At 52.3% G+C, this 23581-nt stretch overlaps 3 protein-coding genes across 3 annotated transcripts in view; 2 read left to right on the plus strand and 1 right to left on the minus strand.

Annotated features, from left to right (window-relative positions):
• LOC135888153 (zinc finger protein 721-like) overlaps positions 1 to 23581 on the minus strand; it is a 202873-nt gene that overhangs the window by 68745 nt on the left and 110547 nt on the right. The window lies entirely within an intron of this gene.
• LOC135888065 (putative olfactory receptor 2B8) lies at positions 9398 to 10354 on the plus strand. The gene has a single exon (XM_065415878.1). The coding sequence runs from the start codon at positions 9398 to 9400 to the stop codon at positions 10352 to 10354; it is 957 nt and encodes a 318-aa protein (XP_065271950.1).
• LOC135888066 (putative olfactory receptor 2B3) lies at positions 14888 to 17862 on the plus strand. The gene is made up of 2 exons (XM_065415880.1): positions 14888 to 14893; positions 16918 to 17862. The coding sequence occupies exons 1-2, from the start codon at positions 14888 to 14890 to the stop codon at positions 17860 to 17862; spliced, it is 951 nt and encodes a 316-aa protein (XP_065271952.1).

Below are 23581 nucleotides of genomic sequence, written 5' to 3' on the forward strand. Positions count from 1 at the left end.
TCTGCCTGCTTAGCAGGCCAGCCAAGGTGGCTTTTTTCCCCCTCTCACTGCTCCGTCCATTTCCAGTAGCTCCAGCAGCAGCCACCTCCTTATGTTTATTTTTATTAGCCCACTTCGCCTCTCTTGCTGACTGGCCCACGCTGCCCCTGCAGCAAAAGCAGCCGTCTGCCATCGTGAGTTTCTCGGTGAAATTCTTTTCTTTTTACTCTTTCCTCTGCTTGGTCAGGCAATGGGACCGGCGGACACTTGTGCTAGAAGATTTCTCCTTGTCGATGTTATATTTAGAGGGATAAATACCAGGGAGGGAGAGGAATTATTTAAGTTAAGCGCCAAGTGGACACAAAAACAAATGGATATAAACTGGCCATAGACACGTTTCGGCTTGAAATTAGGTTTCTAACCACCAGAGGAGTGAAGTTCTGGAACCACCTTCCAAGGGGAGCAGTGGGGGCAAAAAACCTAACTGGCTTCAAGACTAAGCTTGATACGTTTATGGAGGGGGTGGTATGATGGGATAGCCTAACAAGGGCATGTGGCCGATCTGCGACTGCTAGCAGCAAATATCTCCAACAGCCAGTGATAGGACACTAGCTGGGGAGGGCTCTGAGTTACTACAGTAATTCTTTCCCAGGTGCCTGGATGGTGGGTCTCGCCCACATACTCAGGGTCTAACTTATCACCAGATTTGGGGTTGGGAAGGAACTTTCCCCCAGGTCAGAGTGGCAGAGACCCCCGGGGGGGGGGGGGGAGTTACCTGCCTCAGCAGCATTGGTCATGGGTCACTTGCAGGTTTAAACTAGTGTCAATGGTGGATTTTCTGTCACTTGAAGTCTTTAAACCATGATTTGAGGCCTTCAGTAACACAGCCAGAGGTGAGGGGTCTATCACAGGAGTGGGTGGGGGAGGTTCTGTGGCCTGCGATGGGCAGGAGGTCAGACTAGGTGATCATGATGATCCCTACTGGCCTTAAAGTCTCTGAGTCTATGAGACCCAGCAGAGAAGGAGAGAGAGATGGGAGAGCTGATTTAAACACTGCTAAACAGAAACTTAACAGAAGTGAGACTCTGGTCTGAGTACAGCCTGCCTGCTCCTTTAGAGGGGCCGGACACCAGAAGGGGAACCCAAGGAGCATGCGACTGGGATAAGATGGGGAGAGGGGTCGTTTTCGCCAGAGGATCAGGGAATGTTCTCTAATGGCGAGGAGGTCTGGGAGCCATGGGGAATCGTCTCCTGCCAGGAAAGGCTGGGTAAGCCATCTGTGGCGGGGTGTGCTTGCCCCCCCCCCGGGCAGGAAGTGGTTAACCCCACACTCTGGGCAGAGGTTAACCCCACACCACCCTGAAGGAGAGGGTGGCCATCTTGACTCTGGCCCTTAGGCCACCCCACTCTGAAGGAAAGAGCGGCCATATTGACTCTGGTCATTAGTCCATACTGACCTGGCTTCTAAGTCCTACTGTCCTGAGGCTGAGGGGAGTCGGGGGAGACTGGGGTGTGCTTGCCCCGCGACACCATCTTATTGGACACTTAAACCAAGGGCTTGGCTGAGAGCAGGAGAAAAGCCCTGGGAGGAACAATCCTCCAGTGACCCTGGAGTAACTCGCTTCGGTGTATGTGTGCGGACAGGCCCTGTGTCTCGTCCCCTACTCCCCTGAGCCAACCAATCGGAGACCCGAGCCAAGCCAATGCCCCCAAGAGGGGATAGGCCCCATGTCCGATCCCCTGCCATCATCAGCCAGCCAGCCCTGCAACTTGGGGGCCCCCTCAAGCGGAAGGGTCTGAATCTCATTCCCCACCACCTTGAGCCAGCCACCTTGGCACTCCAGCTGTAGGCAGAGCCATTCATATTGACTCTGTAACCATTCCAAGTGCTTAAAGACAGAAAACTTTTTAATGGCCCTCATGGGCCCGCCACGGGGCTCATCAGAGGATGTGTCACAAATAGCAAGTGTCTCTGATGAGATGCAGAGTCCCCTGTCGCCACCCTACCCCCGACCCAGCCGGGAGCAGGAGCCGAGATGCTAATGACGCATCCCGGCACCTAACAAGGAGCCCTGGGATGCCGACGCTCCCCACCTTGGCCTTGTCTCCGCAGGGCAAACTCGGCACCGAGCCACTCCCGATCTCTCCTCTGTCGCAGGCAGGGGCTGGCTCTCTCTAAGCAGAACCGCCCCGGCGTCCCTGGAGGGGACAGAGTAGCGAGTCCAGGTGTCACCACAGTGGGGCTGGCCAGAGGGAGAGAATGCCTGCCCCGGATCGAAACAAGGGGCGTTCGGGGCCAGCGTGCTGCCCTCCTGCCTGTGGCAAACAGATCGCCGGCCAGTCAGTCCAGTACGTCACACCCCTCTGCTCCAGATCAGTGGCCAGCTGGTCCACCGGCCCATACCCTGAAACATCTAGTCCATGTCCCAGATCCCTCCATACTGGCTCAGACCTTGGGCCTATGTACTCCAGCATCCCACCTCCCCTCATTGTCCCCGTAAATCCATAGCCTCACGGACCCTGTCCCCATAATAACGAACAGTCATTTTGCTTCCCCGCTGCAGATGTTAGAGGACTTTACAAAGAAGGGGGAATGGCGTGTCCGAGGGGAGCGGCAGGGCCAGGAACAGAGCCCTGATCTCCAGACAGACACCCTACCCACGAGACCAAGGGTAGGCAACCTATGGCACGCGTGCCAAAGGCGGCACGCGAGCTGATTTTCAGTGGCACTCACACTGCCCGGGTCCTGGCCACCGGTCTGGGGAGCTCTGCATTTTAATTTAATTTTAAACATTTTAAAAACCTTATTTACTTTACATACAACAATAGTTTAGTTATATATTATAGACTTATAGAAAGAGACCTTCTAAAAATGTTAAAATGTATTACTGGCATGCCAAACCTTAAATTCGAGTGAATAAATGAAGACTCGGCACACCACTTCTGAAAGGTTGCCGACCCCTGACCTAGACCATGCTGCCCGGCCAGAGGGACAGGCCTCCTGAACTCCATCCAGTGGCTCAGTGTTCACAGTTTCCGGGGACCCCGTACACATTCCTCTCCCGCTTTGTCGGGAGGGCTGGTGATTTTCCGACACTTGGAGGTGGTCCTCATAGTTCCCCTCGGTGGTTAGTGAAGGGAAGGCTGGGAGCGTGGGTACTGCAACAAAGAGATGCCCTGACTTGAAGGACTGATCGGGATCAATAGTAGAGTAATGAACACATCCCATGAGTCCCGACACATAGGTCACCTCCTCCCTTGCTCTAACCCCCTGGACCCCTCTCCGCTCCCAGCAATAGGGATAGAACCCAGGAGTCTGGGCTCCCAGCTCCTCCTTCTCTAACCCACTAGACCCAACTCCCCTCCCAGTGACAGGGAGAGAGCCCAGGAGTCCGGGCTCCCAGCTCTGACTGCCAGACTGCCCCACCGTGCTCTGCTTTCAGCGCATTCTGAGAACTGTCCTGGCTCGACTCACTCCCCCACTTAAAGGGACAGTCTCTGCTCCAGGGTTCTGTGGGCCGCAGGGCCTGGACTGCGTTCACACTCCCAGAGACAAGCCCTGGGGTCGAGCGGAGCCGTTGGCGCAGACGGGGCCATGTCCTAAAGGGAGGGGAGTGATCCTGGTGGTGGGGGATGGGGGGGTAGTGGTCACTTCCCCAGCACCCGTCCCCCCATGTTGTATCTCACGGCCCCTTTGGGGCATGGGGTCCCTGGGGCTCTACAGACATCGCCAGCCGAGTCCCAGCCCTTTGGGGAGGCTGCAGGGAGGCCTCCCCCCTCCTGATTCCGATGCCCATAAAAGACCTAAGTCTCTCCCCCCCCAACGGCCCTAGAGTCGGGGACGGGCTCCTTAGCTGTGCAGGGAGGAGCCTTGACAGGGCTGCACCGAGGTGCTACGCCAGCCCAGGCACATGGAGATATCATCCCCATGAGCCCAGAGCCACCACCAGGGCGGGGTTAGGGCAACGATCAGGGACAGAGGCTGTGGAGCCATCCCTCCTACCAGCCTCTAGCCGTCTTATTCCCTCCAGCATTCTGCCACTTTCTCCTGCTCTGTCTCCCTCCGTTCGTCCGTCTCTCCCCCTCCACATCCTTCTACCCCACCGTCTCTCTGCATCTCTCTCTGCTTTTCCTGCCGGCTATTTCTCTGCTTATCCACCCTTCTCTGTATCCTTCTATCCATTCTCTTCTCCCTCTCTTTCTCTGTATCCATCTCTCTCTCTCTGTCTCTTCCTCTCTTTCCCTGCCCGTCCACATCTAGCATCCATCGCTCCATCCACAATAAGTGTGTGTGTGTGCGTCTCCCTCTCCCCAGCTCTCTCCCCCAGCCGTCTCTGGGGTTTCTCTTACTCCATCACTGTGATGTCTGGGTTCCTAGGAGCCCCTTCCAGCTGAGACAGGCTCAGGGCAGCCCTGCCTGGCTGGGGCACCTGTGCTGGGGGAGTCTTTCCTTCCTCCAGGTCCCTCGTTCACACACCAAGTGGCCCTGGCTTCTGGGATGGGGCGGGGGGAGCCCGAGATCCTGCGACCCTGGCTCTGAGCATCCAGTTTGCCCCATTCCCCTCCTCTTGAAACCCCCCAGGGCCTCAGCAGCATGTGGGGCAACCCCCTGCAGCCTCTGCACTTCCAGAGCTAGAGGCGGACAGTGCTGCCCCATAGCAGGGGGACGGGGTTAGCTGGTCCCACTTAGACATTCAGTGCCAAAGCTTGGACCTGCCTCACGTCCCAGGGCCTCACTGGAGTGGGGGCTCAGCGCAGAGGAGCAGGGACTCCAGACTCTGCCCTGGCATCAGAGCTGCCCGGGCAGGAGGGATCTGGGGAGAACCGAGCCGGAGGTGAAGGAAGGTGAGTCCAGGGGGAAGGGGGTTTGAAATAGATGGAGTACGGGAAGGGGACGGGAACCGCAGAATGAATGGAGAGAGAGAGAGAGAGACGTTATTGATCAGGGTTAATCTATAATGAGGGGGACGGGCTAATGGATGGATTGGGGATAACATGGTGCTATACAGATAGATTGATCAGATTTAGTGAAGATCCCCCCACAAATCTGGCTCGGTACAAGCAAGGGCCTGTTGATGGTACAGAGATTGTGGCCCCAGTCCTGCATGTAGATCCACTGGCACCAGTGGCTGTGGCTACACAGTGTCTTGCTGGAGGCCAGGGGGTTTGTGGATCTCATTGGAAGGCCAGGACTGGTTTTAATTTGTAACCCATTCCCGCTGCTTTTCTCCTAAAGTATCAGGGGGTAGCCGTGTTAGTCTGTATCTACAAAAACAACAAGGAGTCTGGTGGCACCTTAAAGACTAAGAGATTTATTTGGGCATAAGCTTTCGTGGGTAAAAACCTCACTTCTTCGGATGCATCCGAAGAAGTGAGGTTTTTACCCACGAAAGCTTATGCCCAAATATATCTGTTAGTCTTTAAGGTGCCACCAGACTCCTTGTTGTTTTTCTCCTAAAGTTTCCTTGCTTTCCTGCTGACTTTCTCTGGGGCACATCCCCAGTGGGTGCAAACTGGAGCTATATTATGCTTGAACAGAGAAGTCCCCATCTTGATCAGGGCACTTTTTGTGGCGGGCGCTGCACAGACACACAGCGAGAGACAGTCCTTGCCCCAGCTGAGATCAGGGCCCCGTTGTGCCGGGCGGTGCACAGACTCACAGTCTGTGCCCCTATGTAGGGAGGCAAGAAAATAAAGAGGGGGGAAATGAAGAATTATTATTCACACTTTAGAGAATGGGCACAGAGATGAAGTGACTTGTCCGGGGTCACCCAGGCAGCATGTGACAGGTAGGGGGACCAGATGTCCTGATTTTCTAGGGACATTCCTGGTATTTGGGGCTTTGTCTTATATAGGCACCTCTTACCTCCCACCCCCGGCCTGATTTTTCACACTTGCTAGCTGGTCACCCTAGTAACAGATCTCCTGGGCCTTCGTCCACAAGGTCAAGTACATGGACTATCTCTCCCCATCCCCTTTCAGCTGCTCGCCTTTTGCTCTTTAGACTCTTCCCTTGTCATCATGCCACCAGTTCTCCCGTCCTACCAAAGCCATCTCCATTGAGTTAGGGCCTGCAGGTAGAATGAGCAGAGAGCATTGGCTGGGTTCAGTCTTGTTCCCTTTCCTGGAAGAGCAGTCTCGCTTGAGGCTGTTTTCCCATCACTCCTCCAGTCCCTTCCCAGCTCATCCTGACTTTTCAGAAACCAGGGAGCCAGTGCATTTATCAACTGACTGCTATCAAATGTCCGCCTGGTTGTTGTAGCCGTGTTGGTCCCAGGATATGAGTGAGGCAAGGTGGGGGAGGTGATATCTTTGATTGAACCAACTTCTGTTGGAGGAAGGGACAAGCTTTCAAGCTTTTCTCCAGACCAGAGGAAGAGTTCTGTGTCGCTCAAAAGCCGGTCCCATCCACCAACAAGAATTGGTCCAAAACAAGATATTACCTCATCTACTTTGTCTCTCTGCTGTCAAATATGCTGATGAGGTCTTCGTCCATTTCAACTTTCCCCTACTTTATTTTTCTTGCTAAAAACAGTTTTAAAAGAACAGAGCAGATGGTGGAGCCATCTGACCACCATCACGGACATCCTTCTGGCCCTGGTCTGTCTCTCTTTAGATTTCTCTTCTCCTCCTTTTCTCCCTTCCAAGGTTTATATGGAGGGATGCCATTATTTATTTGGAGGTATAAAAGACTCAGGAGGTACCTATGCTACTGTCTGGAAGTCCAATATGTTTGTAAAATTCTTAGCCCTTTTGGATAACACGGACAGAGTTGGAGGAGGGAAGGAGAGATGTGGGAGAAGATGGATGAAGATGAAAGCGAGGGTCGGGGAGAAGTTTGAAATGTGGAATTACAAAGAGAAGGGACTAAATGAGGATGTGATGAATGCCAGATACATACAGTGCTTGGTATCACACCAACGGGTGCCTTAGAAATAGGATTAGATAGATAGATCTCCTTGATGCTTGCCCCAACGCCATTCCTGAGCCACAAAATGTATTCCAGCTCATTTGATTCTGCTTGCTTTGCTGGTTTTCCTCATCGTCATGGTGAATCCCAAACTGATGCAGGGGACTGGACTAAATGACCTCTTGAGGTCCCTTCCAGTTCTACAATTCTATGATTCTACGATTCGATGTAGCCATTGACCACCTGGGTCAATCTCTAGCTTGGTTCTTAAGGTGGTCTGGCTGGATATTCAGTTTTTGGCCATCATGGGCACTCTTTCTGTGCCGTCGTAGCTTTTGGTAAGCACATCGATGCCCGCTATGTATAGTGGCGCTTCTTGGACTCTTCGTAATTCGTTGGTCTTCCATCCTGATAACACGGCCATACCAAGAAAGTTGCCAAAACTGAACCAGTTTTGATAGCTCATGGAAATTGTTACAGGGTTTGGCTTCAAATATCATCACTCTCTGACCCAACTGAGACAGGATGTGACCACAACCAAACCCTGCCAGACCCCACCACTCACACCAATGATCCCAAACGCACTGTCCCTCTCTTATAACTATAACTGGGTTCAAAAAAGAACTAGATAAGTTCATAGAGGATAGGTCCAGCAATGGCTATTAGCCAGGATGGGTAGCGATGGTGTCCCTAGTCTCTCTTTGCCAGAAGCTGGGATGGATCCTTGATGATTACCTGTTCATTCCCTCTGAAGCACCTGGCACTGGCCACTGTCGGAAGACAGGATACTGGGCTAGATGGACCTTTGGTCTGACCCAGTCTGGCCATTCTTATGTTCCAAATCCACTCTCTGTCCAGGTACCTCCCTCCTATATCCTCAGCTGGCCTGACTATGCAGGACTCCTGGTGGACACGTTTGTGTACAGATTTGGAATATACTGAATTATTCCCTGGTTTTAGTCACTATTTACTTCTTGTCAACACCTCCTGTGGATCCCAATGATAAGAACATAAGAACGGCCACACTGGGTCAGACCAAAGGTCCATCTAGCCCAGTATCCTGTCTTCCGACAGTGGCCATTGCCAGATGCTCCAGAGGGAATGAACAAACCAGGTAATCATTAAGTGATCCATCCCCGGTCGCCCATTCCCAGCTTCTGGCAAACAGAGCTAAGGTCACCATCCTGCCCATCCTGGCTAATAGCCATTGATGGACCTATACGCCAGGAACTTACCTAGTTCTTTTTTGTGATGCTCACAAATCCACCATTCCAGCCCCTCCAAATCCTTTCTCAATGTGTATCTAGGCACTTCTGAATCTTCACTTCCCCTGGCTGCCCAGGATTCATGAGGACCAAACCAAAATACCTGCTGAAGAACCCATCTGTGGGCTGGTCTACACTGGGGGGGGGGGATCAATCCAAGATACGCAACTTCAGCTACGCGAATAGCGTAGCTGAAGTCGAAGTATCTTGGATCGAATTACTTGGGGTCCAGACGGTGCGGGATCGACGGCCGCGGCTCCCCCGTCGACTGCGCTACCGCCGCTCGCTCTGGTGGAGTTCCGGAGTCGACGGTGAGCGCGTTCGGGGATCGATATATCGCGTCTTAACAAGACGCGATATATCGATCCCGGATAAATCGATTGCTACCCGCCGATACGGCGGGTAGTGAAGACGTACCCTGTGACACCAATTGTTTGAAAAACCACCATCCCAGTCCCTTCTGAATGAACTTTCCTTTTGTGTAGCTGGCCCCCTGAACAATCATCTGTCTCCACCAGCCAGAATTCCTGGCTATCAAACTGTAGATATACAGCATAGCTAACCACTCTCTGTTTTGAGCGGATGAACCATTGCTTCTCTAAAACACTTGCTCTGGATCCCACCACTGCCTCCAGTGCTAGCTGGGAGCCCACTGCTGTTACCACTACTCACAAACCCATCATTCCAGCCTCTTGCCAATCTACTCTCTCCACTAGCCCCAGGATTCATGGTTCCCAAATGAAATTCCCTACTGTTAAAACAGATGGTTCCTAATCCACCATCCTCATCTCGCCCCAATCCACTCTCTTAGTATTTGCCGAATCCCCAAATCCTCATTTCCCCCTGACCAGCCTGGAGTCATAGAGACAAGTCTCTCTTACAGCTTTGGAACATGCCTAAGTTACGAGGCCAGGTCTACACTGCAAACTTTTGCTGGTATAGTAATGTCAGTTACGGGGTGTGATTTTTAGCGACATTTCTATACTGGCAAAAGCCCTAGTGTAAACACAGTCAGAGCAGCATAAAAGTGTATCACCCTGCTGGCACCAATGCTAACAGAGATCTCACTACTGCTACCAATACTCACAAACCTACCATCCCAGCCCTTCCCATATCTACTCAATCAGTGTAAATAGCTATCTACCCCTTCCAGGATTCACAGTCACCATCCCAAAACACCCACTTCTGTTCCCACTCCTATGATCAATTATTACAAATCTCCTTAATGTAGGTTATTTTTCAGATGGGTTACAGCGAAGTGGCATGGGAAGAGGGAAACCAAAGCTCCTTGGGGGAATTCATCCTGCTGGGGGTGTCTGACCGGCCACAATTGGAGCTGCTGCTTTTTGTGCTCATCTTAATCTCCTATGTCATGACACTGCTGGGAAACACCACCATCATCGTGGTCTCATGGCTGGACCCCTGTCTCCACACGCCCATGTATTTCTTCCTCAGCAACCTCTCCTTCCTGGACCTTTGCTACAGTACCAGCCTTGGCCCCCAGATGCTGGTGAACTTCCGCAGCGCCCGCAAGTCCATCCCTTGGGCCGGCTGCGTGGCCCAGCTCTACATCTCCCTCTCGCTGGGCTCCACCGAGTGCCTCCTGCTGGCTGTCATGGCCTACGACCGCTACGCCGCTGTCTGCCAGCCGCTGCGCTACACGGCCATCATGAGCCGCCGCCTCTGCCTGCAGATGGCGGTTACCACCTGGCTGAGCGGCTCTGGCAACGCACTGGTGAAGACGTTGCTGACTCTGCGGCTGCCCCGGTGTGGGAGGAATCAGATCGACCACTTCTTCTGCGAGGTGCCGGCCCTGCTCAAGCTGGCCTGCGCTGACACCTCCACCAACATGGCTGAGCTCCTCACCGGCAGTGTGTTTTTTCTGCTGCTGCCGCTGGGCCTCATCCTGGTTTCCTATGGCTACATCGGCACCGCCGTGCTGAGGATGCGTTCGGCCGAGGGCAGGCGCAAGGTCTTCAACACCTGCACCTCTCACCTGGCCGTGGTGTCGCTTTTGTACGGCACGGCCAGCTACATGTACCTGCTGCACCCGTCCCAGGACCGGGGCAAGCTCGTCTCGCTCTTCTACACCATGGTGACCCCCATGCTCAACCCCTTGATCTACACACTGAGGAACAAGGAGGTGCACGGGGCCCTGCGGAGAGTGCTGGGGAGGAACCCGACCTCTCAGGGGACCTGATCTGGGGCCGCAGTTGGGCATGGAATCATCTGTGTCTCCCTTGGGTTCTGTAGCATCTTCCCTGCCCACATGGACCTTTCTGCTCTCTGCCCACTTCCACTCTTCCCAACTCTCCTGCCTTCTCCCACCCCAAAGAAACAACCTGCCCTCCCCAATCCATACAAGTCCTCTGCCCTCCTCCAACCCTACAACCCACCAACTCTTGGGGCACGTCTACACTTACAACACTGCATCATCACAGCTGCACTGCTTTGATGAAGCCTCTCTACGCCAACAGGAGAGAGCACTCACATCGGTGTAGTTAACCCACCTCCCCGAGAGGCGGTAGCTATGTTGATAGAAGCTCTCCTCCCGACATAACACTGTCTACAGGGGGGGTTAGGTTGGCATAACTGTGTCACTCAAGGGTGTGGATTTTTTCACCTCCCTGAGTGATGTAGTTATACCGATATAGGTCTGTAGTGTAGACCAGACTTCGGAGTTCTGAGATTACACCGGAATATCAGCTTTCATGAAAAATAAAACATTTCTTACCCCCATGGTTGGGTACTACCCCTGGAAAAGAGGAGCCCATAGCTAGAGAGGAAGACAAGCTAGCCCTTCCTCCGCTCGGGTCTCTGCTCCTCTGGAGGCCTAGAAACTGCGTCGAAGTGGTTACCCAAAATCACCAGTCGCTTTTGTAAATCTTGGTCTGTGCGTCTCGGCTGAGGGAGTTGTTCTTTTGGCTCAATCTTCCCTCTATGCTCCGATGTCTCTGGGTTGAATTGGCCGTCCCTGCCTTTGCTCTGTAGTGGTGGATCTCACCTCTCCCACCTGAAGGCTGAATGCCTGAGTTACTAACTATGCCCCAGCTGCATTTCATTCTCTGGGCTCTCTGCATTGACTGAAGTTTAGATAGCTCGACCCGCAGGCTAAGGGGCTAGATATACAGATAGAGCAGAGGTTGGCAACCTTTCAGAAGTGGTGTGCCGAGTCTTCATTTATTCACTCTGATTTAAGGTTTCGCATGCCAATAATACATTTTAACGGTTTTAGAAGGTCTTTCTATAAATCTATAATATATAACTAAACTATTGTATGTAAAGTAAATAAGGTTTTTCAAATGTTTAAGAAGCTTCATTTAAAATTAAATTAAAATGCAGAGCCCCCCGGACCGGTGGCCAGGACCGGGGCAGTGTGAGTGCCACTGAAAATCAGCTCGCATGCCGCCTTTGGCACACATGCCATAGGTTGCCTACCCCTGAGATAGAGGTTAGAGAGGCGAGGTCGGTGAGGCAGTAACTTTTATTGGACCAACTTCTGTTAGTGAGAGAGACAAGCTGTGGAACTACATGAAGAAGTTGGTCCAGTAAAAGATATTACCTCACCCACCTTGTGTCTCTAATATCCTGTGACCAACATGGCTACAACAACCCTGCGATAGATAGATAGATACATAGATAGATAGATAGCATTAGGATTTAAACAGATAGCTAGTGACTTAGTTTATTTTTAAGCCTGGAAAGTGCCCAATTATCTGCCCAGCACAGACACCTAAATGGAACAGAAGGCTAAGATATAGACCAGCATTTTTCAACCTGGGGGTCCCAACCCAAAAGGGGGTCACAAGGCTATTGTAGGGGGGTCATGAGATCCCCTTTTTCCTTGCCTTAAGACGCGGGCAGCTGGAGAGAGGCAGCTCTGGCCGGCTGCCCAGCTCTGAAGGCAGCACCACTAGCAGCAGCAGGTCAGAAATAAGGGTACGTCTACACTACCCACCAGATCGGCGGGTAGCGATCGATCTATCGGGGATCGATTTATCGCGTGTAGTGTAGAAGCGATAAATCGATCTCCGATTGCTCTCCCGTCGACTGCTGAACTCCAGCTCGGCGAGAAGTGGAAGCAAAGTCGACGGGGGAGCCACGGCCGTCGATCCCGCGCCGCGAGGACGCAAAGTAAGTAATTCTAAGTCGATCTAAGATACATCGACTTCAGCTACGCTATTCTCGTAGCTGAAGTTGCGTGTCTTAGATTGATCTCCCCCTCCCCCCCCTGCCCCGAGACCAGGCCTAAGAGTGGAGTACGGTTACTTAGCTCTGGAGGGATCTGCACTGATGTTGGGAAAGCGATGTCTGGTACCAAGTGTGTATGTGTGTGGGTGGGTCATCACAGCCTGAAATATTTTCAAAGAGGGGCCCAGCAAAACAAGTTTGAGAACCCCTGATATAAACACATGTCGCAGCCAGTCTCCTCGACTTGGGACTGGGCCGGAGCCCCCTAGAGGAAAAAAGGCCCCATATCCCATCCCTAGATCATGGCTGAGCTCATGGTTTTGAAAACGTCTGGGCATGAGGCGATTGTAGAGGTGTCATTCCCTAAGGTGTAAGTGAATCACGGACGGACAGGGGTCAGTAAGACATTTCTCAGCTGTCCATGAGGCGAGTGTTGACACGTCCCCTGAAGCTGGGCCAGCCTTGGAGGGGGTTTGGAAGGACCCGGGTGCAATCCAGCCTGGGGACTGGTACGTTCCTGTTAGATGTCTTTGTGCTGGGCTCCTCCCCAGCATGTGGAACACACCCTGAGGTTGGGTTCCCCTTGACACCCTTTGATTGACTTCTCAACCTGGCACAGAAAAAAATGTTAATGACCTGCCTGGCCCCTGTGGGCTTGTCAATGCCATTGTGTCACAAACAGCAAGTGTCTTTAATGAGACCCAGAGTCCCCTCTCGACGCATCAGCTGCGAGTGGGAGCCGACGTGCTAAAAATGCCCGTTGCGCTGCACCCCGATGCCTAATGAGGTGCCCTGGGGCAACAGCACCCAGCCCCTGGGCCCTAGCTCCTCAGGGGGCGGTGGGCACCAGGCAGCTCCCAGATCTTCCTCTGTTGCAGGTAGGGGCTGGGTCTGTTTGCACGGAGCTGCCACGGAACTGATTGAGGTGACACAGCAGAGAGTCCAGGCTCACCAGCTAAGGGCGGGGACAGAAAGGAGAGAGGCTTGACTGAGATCACAGAAATGACCCATCGGGCAATTGTCCTGCCCTCTGCCTCTGCCAGACAGATCGCTGGGCAGCGAATCCAGTTACCCCATGTCTCCCTGCCCCAGATCACTGGCCAGCTAGTCAGGGCTTGGGCTGGGGTCACAACGCCAGCGATGGGTCTGAGGGCTGGGAGATGAGACCAGGGGTTTAGGGGAGCCCTCAAGACAGATGGGGCTGAGACTAGAGCGAGGGTTGTGGCCCCAATCTTGGTGCATTGCTCAGGGGCTGGTGTCACTCCTCCCCAGGCCACTCTCCCCTAGATGGCGTTGCTGGAGCAGTCTCCTGGCCAATTGGGTGCACGGGGTCCCTGGGGCATCGGAAACCTCACCAGCCAAGTCCCAGCCCCCAGGAGGCTTCAGGGAGTCACATCTCCCGCCCCCTTCCTGGCTCCAACGTCCATAAGGGCCCTGCCTGCTCCCTCCCCTTCACCCACGGCCCCATGCACTCAGGGACAGCTATCATGAGCTGCACAAGGAGGAACCTCCCACAGTCACAGAGACACAGGGCCCTTCTCAGCTGTGCTTCGGAGCTGGGGCAGCCCAGGCGTAGTGTGACACCAGGGCTGGGGTAGGTCAGGGAGCAGGGACACAGCCTGGGATCCTACCTCCTTCCAGCCATCCACTGTACTTCTCCAGATCTATCCAGCTCTCTGGGTCTCACTCGCCATCCTTCTGATTGTCCGTCTCTCTTTCTCTCCCTCTGTATCCTTCTATCCATCTACCTCTCCACCCTCCAGCCTTCTATCCATCCATCTCTCTGCAGATCTCTCTGCTCTTCTGTCCATCTCTTTATTGCTCCTTTTATCCATCCTTCTCTCTGTCTCTCTTTCTGTCCTAACAATTCACCTCTCTCATCCCCCTGCCGCCCATCTATCCTCTCCTCTCTCAGACTCTCCCTCTCTTTTCACATCTGTGCACGTCTGGCATCCATCAGTCCATCCACACTCTCTCTCCATCCCTCTTCCTCTATCCATCTCTCTCTCTCCTTCCCATCTCTGGGATTTCTTTCATTGCATCACTGTGTTCTCTGGGCTTCTAGGAGACCCTGCCAGCTGAAAGAGGCTCAGGGTATCCCTCCTAGCCTGAAGCAACCGGCCCCCAGGAACTTCACTCACACAGTGACCTGGCTTGTTTCCTGGGAGGCAGAGGGTGTACCCTGTGACCATGCAACACTGGCTCTGAGCATCCAGTTTGCCACATTCCCTTCCTTTTGAGACCCACCCCAGGGCCCTAGCAGTGTGTGTGTGGGGGGGGGGGCAAAACATGCAGCCTCTGGGCTTCCAGAGCTAGATGTGGACGGTGCTGACCCACGGCAGGGGGCAAACTTAGCTGGTCTCCCTGACCCCGGAGCATCCTTAGACATTCAGCTCCACAGCTCGGGGCTGCCTCATCCCAAGGACTGGGGGGCTCAGCGCAGGGGAGCAGGGACTCCAGACTCTGCCCTGGCATCGGAGCATCTGAGCCGCCCGGAGCTGCCCGGACAGGAGGAACCTGGGGAGAGCAGAGCTGGAGGTGAATGGAGGTGAGTCCGGATTTTTTTCCACCACTTGTTCCTGCTTATTACTGGGGAGGGTCCAGGAGCTGGGGAGCATGTGGGCTGGTTAGATTTCTTAGCTCTGTCCGATGGGTCTGATAAAACTTCCCTGCCTCCCAGGGGTGATGTGAGGATAAACCCAGTAGAGATTGTTAGGTGCTAAGATACTGTTTCTATTGTAGTCCCTGTCAGTCGCAGAGAGAAGTACATAAACATCATAGATTCATGTTAAAGTGGCAGTAGAATCCTAGAATCCTAGACATGTAGGGCTTGAGGGTACCTCCAGAGGTCATCTGCGCCATACCCCCACACTGAGGCAGGAATAAGTTTACCTAGACCATACTTGACCAGTGTTTGTCCAACCTGTTCTTAAAACCCTCCCTGGACGGCATGGCATTCCGGGGTGCAATTCAGACTAATGAGGGGTTGGGTCACCCCTGCCCTGCTACCTTGGCTGCCTCACAATGTTTTGTTGTTGTAGCTTCCAACCTGGGTCGCTCACAAGCAGCCTGACAGCATGCAGGTCACACCGTGAGTGTCTGTGTATAGCCACAGCCCTGGTCCAGCAACTCTGACCCCAGCAGCCTGTCCGCAAACACCAGCCACACTGTGGCTTCCTGCAGCCTTGGTTACCACTTGCAGGGTGACCACAAGAAACTCCCAGTTCCAAATTCCCCCCCAAGACTTGGGTTCTGCACTGCCAGCCCCTTCCTGGACAGTTCAGATATTGTAGGTCCGTTGCCTCTCTAAGGAGATCAATATCCAAAAGTTTGCTACGTTAAATGGAGTCATCCAGACAATTCAGTTTAAATGCAGTTTGGATTATGGAATAAAACATGTTTATTTAACTACAAAGAGTTAGGTTTCAAGTGAGTACAAGTATAAGACATTCAAGTCAGAAATGGTTACAGGAGAAGTAAAGGGAAAACACTTCCTAGTACTAAAACTAATAAACTAGACTTGGCTCCAGGTGAAATCCCTTCCACATGTTCCCAGTAACATTGCTGAGCCAATTCTCAGACCAGGATCTGCTCCCAAAGTCCAAACGTTGTTTCTTTTGTCTTCTTAGGTGAAAGAGCGAGAGATGGATAGGGAGAGATACCTTGGGGTGTTTCTCCCCCTCACTTTTATAGTCCAGTCACCCTTTGATATGCATTTTATTGAGGGTTCTGCCTAGATAAAGTTCATTCCTGCTGCAAGGGAGGAGACAAAGAGTCTAATGGTGAAGGAGATGCCATGGTGTTGTTTGCTTCAATGCAGATCGGGTTGTTCCTGCCCCGCTTCCTTGCCAAAGACTGGCCACTTGATAAGTGATTGCCCATCGCCTTTGTTGATACCTGGCTAGACTCCTTTGTGTTTAAGAAACTGATTTACCCAGATTTGTCTTGTAAACGTATTTCCGACCTAATGGACATGGAGAACAATTGATCACCATCCTCTTTACAACTTCTTTACAACAATTGATCACCATCCTCTTCACAACAAATTTTCACATATTTGAAGACTGTACCAGGTCCCCCTTCAACCTTCTCTCCTCTAGACTAAACATGCCCAGTTCTTTCACCCATAAGAGGGGCAGAGGATAGTTAGCGGTGCAAATTTGGGATCATAGTTAGAAGCCCCAGTCGCGACCAGGATCCGTACAAATACAGAATAAAAGCAATGAAACAAAACAGCCTCTGTCCCAAAGACCTTATAATCTAAGCATCCATTTATCTATCACATCCTATTGCTCCCATCAACTGCCACAGATCCAGTTTTCTAGGACACTTTAATTCCCTGTTATATGGATCCTTCTTTGTCACTAACTGCCACAGAACCACTTTTCTGCGACAAAGCATTTCCCTGGCAGAAGGATCCTACCTGCCACCCAACTGGCCCAGATTTTCGATGACAAAGTCAAAAGCGGGCGTGGTTCATTCAGAGCAAATGGGGCTGCCCCTGAATGTGTCTCCCTTGTGTATGGCTGCTGGGGCTCCTTTCATCCTTATCTTTGTCCGTTCTCCCTGCAGGAGGAAAGAGGGAACGGGAGCTCTCAGTGGGAATTCATCCTATTGGGGGTCTCTGACCAACGACGCCTGGAGATGCTGCTTTTCGTGGTCTTTCTGGTCTTGTACATCATGAACCTGGTCGGGAACCTGGCCATCATTGTGGTCTTGTGGCTGGAACCCTGTCTCCACACCCCTATGTATTTCTTCCTCAGCAACCTCTCTTTCCTGGACCTTTGCTACACCACCAGCACCGTTCCTCAGATGCTGATGAACTTCCGCAGCACCCACAAGTCCATCACCTGGGCTGGCTGCGTGGCCCAGCTCTATATCTTCCTCTCGCTGGGCTGCACCGAGTGCCTCCTGCTGGCCGTCATGGCCTATGACCGCTACGTCGCCATCTGCCAGCCACTGCGCTACACAATTGTCATGAGCCGCCGCCTCTGCCTGCAGATGGCGGCCACCGTCTGGTTGAGCGGCTTCAGCAACTCCATGCTGCAGACCATCCTGACCGTGCGGCTGCCCCGGTGTGGGCGGAACCGGGTCGACCACTTCTTCTGCGAGGTGCCGGCCCTGCTCAAGCTGGCCTGTGTTAACACCTCCACTACCGAGGCCGAGCTTTTTGCTGTGAGTGCGATCTTCCTGCTGGTGCCGCTGGGCCTCATCCTGGTCTCCTACGGCTACATCGTCGCTGCTGTGCTGAGGATTCGCTCGGCCCAGGGCAGGCTCAAAGCCTTCAACACCTGCGCCTCCCACCTGGCCGTGGTGTCGCTCTTCTACGGCACGGCCATTTTCATGTATCTACAGCCTCCGTCCAGCTACTCCCAGGACCGGGGCAAGATGGTCTCCCTCTTCTATGGCATCATTGCCCCCACGCTGAACTCACTGATCTACACGCTGAGGAACAAGGATGTGCACGGGGCCCTAAGGAGGGTGCTGGGGAGGCTATTCGGGAGTAAGAGGACATGAGCCAGAGAAATGAGTCGGGACTGGTCGGCTTGGTTCTCTATGGGGCAGCAGCTCTGATCCAGCCTCAGGCCAGGGGAACTGGCTGGCTCAGGGGGCCAGGCAATGGATGATGGAGCCTTTCCCATCTAGGTGGTCTGCATTTTAATCTCTCTGTTCATGTCCACCCTGGTGCTGAGTCTGGGAAACAAGAGGTCACTCACCATGAGCCCCAGAAGGCAGAAGAGCATGTCAAGGACTGGCGGACGGTGTTGGGCACCTCACTGTGTCCTTCCTTGGCTCCGTTCATGAATAAAGCTGGCTCTGCATGGAGGAGATGGAGTGATGTGGTCATTTGAGAATCATCTCTCTGCACCAGATCCAGCCAGCACAGACCACAACCCTACCTGCCCCCAATATAAAATACCTCCAATTCTCTCTTATTGAATATTGATTAAAAAACCCACCAATGTTGCCCCTTTTCTATTTAATTCTCTGATATGGATAGTTTGGGGGCTTCTTCCCCATTCTCAGGTTAAACTGCATCTACTTCGGCATTTGGAGGGAAGCAGCTGGCACCGGTCATTCCTCCAAATTGTGGATGGGGTTAATGAAGGAGTTAAACTCATAAGAATCCACTTTCCCCTCAGATTTTGCCTCTTTTCTCTCTAATGACCAAATATTGATCTAAAATCTCCTCAGATTTTGCCTTTTTTCTCTAATTACCAAATATTGATCTAAAATCCCCTGAGATTTTCTCTTTATTGACTATCGATAGAAATGTCCCTCCATTTTGGGACTCCTCAAGTCGGGCACCTTTCCCGCTAAATGATGGAATATTGATCTAAAATCCCCCCAGATTTGACCATTTTCTTCTTTAATTGCTGAATATGGGGGGAAAAACTCTCTCACTTTGGGGTCTTTTTCCCTCCTCCCATTTTAAGTTGAAGCCACATCTGCTTTTGAAGGGAACCAGCTGGCTTGAGTTCTTGTCCCACATGGTGGATGAAGAAAAGGAGGATGTTAACTCCCCTCTGATGAAATTTCTCCTCAGATTTGACCCCTTTACTCACTCAGTCTCAAACAGAGATCTCGCACCCTCTCAAATGTTGTCCCTTTTCTCTCAGCTGTTCAAGGTTCATATGAAATGGCTGCTGTTTTGGGCGTTCCCCCCTCCATTTTATGCTGCAAGAAATTCTCCTGGTCTTGGGAAGAAGTGATTAGACCAAATCATTACCCCATGGGGTGAATGACTGGGGGAAGGAGGTTAAACATCCCAATGAACAACTTTCCCCTCCTGTAGGAGAATCAAATTCTTTTCTCTTGTGTAAATCAAAACCAGTGTGTTTGCTGATTTGAGTGACTTGCGCAATTCTATATTCAGATATTAAAGAGCTGTGTCCTTATTCAGCAAGACAGAGACCAGGGAAGAGATGAGATTAAGGCCTGGTCTATCATGGAGGATAGGTCCATCAATCGCTATTAGCCAAGATGGCCAGGGATGCAACCCCAACCATGCTTTGAGTGTCCCTAGCCTTTGATTGCCAGAAGCTGGGAGTGGACAATAGGGAATGGATCACTTGATGATTGCCCTGATCTGTTCATTCCCTCTGAAGCACCTGGCATTGGTCACTGATAGAAAACAAGATCCTGGGCTAGGTGGACCATTGGTCTGACCCAGTATGGGCGTTGTTATGTTCTTATGTACTAAAAATTAGATTGACCTAGCTACATTGCTCAGGGATGTGAAAATGTTTTTGCCTTGAGCACTGTAGTTAGCTCAACCTAACCCCCAGTGTAGACATGGCTAGGTCGAAGGAAGAATTCTTCTGTCAACCTAGCGACCGCCTCTCAGAAAGGTGAATTAATGACATCAATGAAAAAACCCCTTCTATCGATGTAGGAAGAGTCTACAGAGACCAGCTCTGTGCCAGGGATGGCCACTAACAGAGCCGTCCTTAGGATTTATGGGGCCCAGACAGTACTATTAAACTGGTGACTCTATGCCTGACTGGGTACACAGACACCACCCCTGCCCGCGGACCCCCAGAAGAACCCCCCCCCCCCCCCCCATTGCTGACACACACTGAGCTTCATATGCAGCAGACACTGCAGCAGTCCTGGCTCACAACCTTGTGGGGGAGGGATGAGACAGGAAAGCTGAGAGTCACAGTTACGCACCCAGACCCCCCTACCCTCTCCATCACGTAGAATGCGCCACGCCGGCGCATTCGGCTCTGTGAACATGGCCCCCGCCTAAGGAGACTGCAGAACGCGCTGAATGTGCAGGAGCCAACCCGCTCTTCCCTGCTGTCCCGGTAGTGCCCCAAATTTTCGGGTGCCCTACGCTGCCGCGTACGCTGCGTACACCTAACGACGGCCCTGGCCACTCATCTCTGAGGCTTGCAGAGCAGGAGCTTAGAGCTTGGGAATTTGTGACTCTTTCTTGTTGTAAAGAATCTTAATATCTGCCTGAATAATCTTCTTTAAACAGCAGCTCTGGAGAAAATGAAGTCCCTGCCCAAGAAAGAGCTTCACAAAGGATGTTTGCCTGATGTGTAACCTTGTACTATTTCTTAAAAGACTTGAGGATCATTTGGGCTGAAAGGGGCTGTACATCATTCTCAGTGGCTCCATTCAAGATGTGGCAGGGAGGCAGCAATGTCCAGTGGTTAGAGAGGGGCTGCTGATGAAGGGAAGGGAGAAGAAGGGAATTTGAAGCCAGTGGGAGTCTGGACGCCTGGCTTCTGTTCTCAGCTCTGGGAAGGGAATGGGTCTAGTGGGTCAGCGCAGAGAGGAGACTGGGAGTCAGGGTTGATCTCTGGCTCTAGGCAAAAAAAAAATTTTGTTTGTATGTAATTAATTATAAAGTAATGAATGATAATAAAATAATGACTGCAATAAAACAGTGATGACCATAAAATAAAATAAAACATCCATGCGCAGGCAGACTGAGCGAGACAGCGCCACGAGGCGCTCGCGGAGCCATAAAGGGGCAGCTGGGGAGACTGTCAATATCGCTTCGGTTTAACAGGTGTATCACCAGGCTTGACCGAATTCAAACTTTATGTTTTGATAATTTCGATGTTTATTTTTAGGCATTTTTTAATGTTATCGATTTACATCGTTGCAGTTGTGGGAATTAAGCAGGATCAGCAACAAGGGGGTTAGACAATAATTATTTAATGAGTTAATAGGCGTTGAGATTCAAAAAAGTTACAGCTTTATCACCGTTAACACACACTGTCCCCATCACATGTCTAAATATACAATGGAAATATCCGTATATCAAACTGGAATAAATTCTCAAGCAGCCTTTCTCTTGGGCTGCCTGTCTGTTAATGTTGATTATTACTGATGTGGAAATGTGTTTTGTGAGGCTAGGTGCGTGCATGGTGAAATCGACATTTACGGGTTATTTATGGCTCCTACACGTGCAGTACAGCCTCAGCGCGCCACGTCGCCAGCGCTTTGGCCTGCCGCTCCTGCCGGGGAGTGTAGGCGGCGTGGCTGGCGCCGGTGGGGCTGCGAGCTCCTGCTGCTCTGAGCAGCATGGTAAAGGGGCAGGGAGCAGGGCGATTGGATGGGGGGGCAGCAGTCAGGAGACAGGGAGCGGGGGGGGTTGGATGGAGGGGTCCCCAGGGGGCAGTCAGGAGACAGGGAGTGGGGGGGGGTTGGATGGGAGGGTCCCGGGGGGGCAGTCAGGAGACAGGGAGCAGGGGGGGTTGGATGGGTGGGGGGTTCTGAGGGGGACAGTCAGGGGGCAGGAAGTGGGAGGAGGCGGATGGGGGCGGGGGCCAGGCTGTTTGGGGAGGCACAGCCTTCCCTACCCAGACCACCATACAGTTTCGCCACGCCAATGTGGCCCTCGGGCCAAAAAGTTTGCCCACCCCTGGTCTAGATACACGAATAGAGGTTAGAGAGATGAGGTCGTTGAGGCAATATCTTTTATTGGACCAACTTCTGTTGGTGAAAGACAAGGTGCCGAACTACAAGCAGGGCCAGCTCCAGGCACCAGCGCAGGAAGCAGGTGCTTCGGACGGCCAACGGAAAGGGGCGGCACGTCCGGGTCTTCGGCGGCAACTCGGTGCGAGTCCCTCGGTAGAGCTGCCGCTGAAGTGCTGCCGATCGTGGCTTTTCTTTTTTTTTTTTTGTGCAGCTTGGGGCGGCAAAAACGCTGGAGCCGGCCCTGACTACATGAAGAAGTTGATCCAATAAAAGATATTACCTCAGCCACCTTGTCTCTCTAATATCTTGCACCCAACATGGCTACAACAACCCTGCGATAGATAGCTAGATAGACAGCATTAGGATTTAGACAGATAGGTAGTGACCTAGTTTATTTTTAAGTCTGGAAAGTGCCCAGTTATCTGCCCAGCACAGACACCTACATGGAACAGAAGGCTAAGGTATAGACCAGCATTTTTCAAACTGGGGGTCCGGACGCAAAAGGGGGGCACAAGGGTATTGTAGGAGGGTCATGAGATCCCCTTTTTCCTTGCCTTAAAATGCGGGCAGCTGGAGAGAGGCAGCTCTGGCCGGCTGCCCAGCTCTGAAGGCAGCGCCACCATCAGCAGCAGCGCAGAAGTAAGACTGGTGTACGGTTAGTTAGCTCTATAGGGCTCTGCACTGATGTCGGGAAAGGGATGTCTAGTACCAAGAGTGGCAGGAGGGTGGGGGGTGGGGTGTCATCACAGCCTGAAATATTTTCAAAGGGGGGCCCAGCAAAAAAAGTTTGAGAACCCCTGATATAGAATCATAGAATATCAGGGTTGGAAAGGACCTCAGGAGGTCATCTAGTCCAACCCCCTGCTCAAAGCAGGACCAATTCCCAATTAAATCACTAAATATAGACACATGTCTCAGCCAGTCCCCTCGACTTGGGGCTGGTCTGGAGCCCCCAGGGAAAAAAAGGCCCCATATCCCATCCCTAGATCATCACTGAGTTCATGGTTTTGAAAACGTCTGGGCATGAGGAGATTCAGCACCATTCCCTGATGGTTTTATCCCTGATTGACACTAGAGGTGAGGGAGGAAAAGTTCACTGGCACAGAACAGCGTGACCGTGTTTTTGTAGAGGTATCATTCCCTAAGGTGTAAGTGAATCACGGACGGACAGGGGTTAGTAAGGCCTGGTCTACACTAGGCGTTTATGTCGAATTTAGCGCCGTTACATCGAATTAACCCTGCACCCGTCCACACCACGAGGCTATTTAGTTCGACATAGAGGTCTCTTAAATTCAACTTCTGTACTCCTCCCCAACGAGGGGAGTAGCGCTAAATTCGACATGGCCATATCGAATTAGGCTTGGTGTGGATGGAAATCGACGCTAATAGCTCCGGGAGCTATCCCACAGTGCACCACTCTGTTGACGCTCTGGACAGCAGTCCGAGCTCGGATGCTCTGACCAGCCACACAGGAAAAGCCCCGGGAAAATTTGAATTCCTTTTCCTGTCTGGGCAGTTTGCATCTCATTTCCTGTTTGGACATCGTGGCGAGCTCAGCAGCACTGGCAACGATGCAGAGCTCTCCAGCAGAGATGGCCGTGCAATCCCAGAATAGAAAGAGGGCCCCAGCATGGACTGATCGGGAAGTCTTGGATCTCATCGCTGTGTGGGGCGATGAGTCCGTGCTTTCCGAGCTGCGCTCCAAAAGACGGAACGCAAAGATCTATGAGAAGATCTCTAAAGCCATGGCAGAGAGAGGATACAGCCGGGATGCAACGCAGTGCCGCGTGAAAAT

This window comes from Emys orbicularis, chromosome 13 (assembly GCF_028017835.1).
Source record: "Emys orbicularis isolate rEmyOrb1 chromosome 13, rEmyOrb1.hap1, whole genome shotgun sequence".
Lineage (NCBI taxonomy): Eukaryota > Metazoa > Chordata > Testudines > Emydidae > Emys > Emys orbicularis.

Bases quoted from the DNA above. Each gene is read 5' to 3' on its own strand.
- LOC135888065 (XM_065415878.1), top strand. From the start codon at position 9,398: ATGGGTTACAGCGAAGTGGCATGGGAAGAGGGAAACCAAAGCTCCTTG.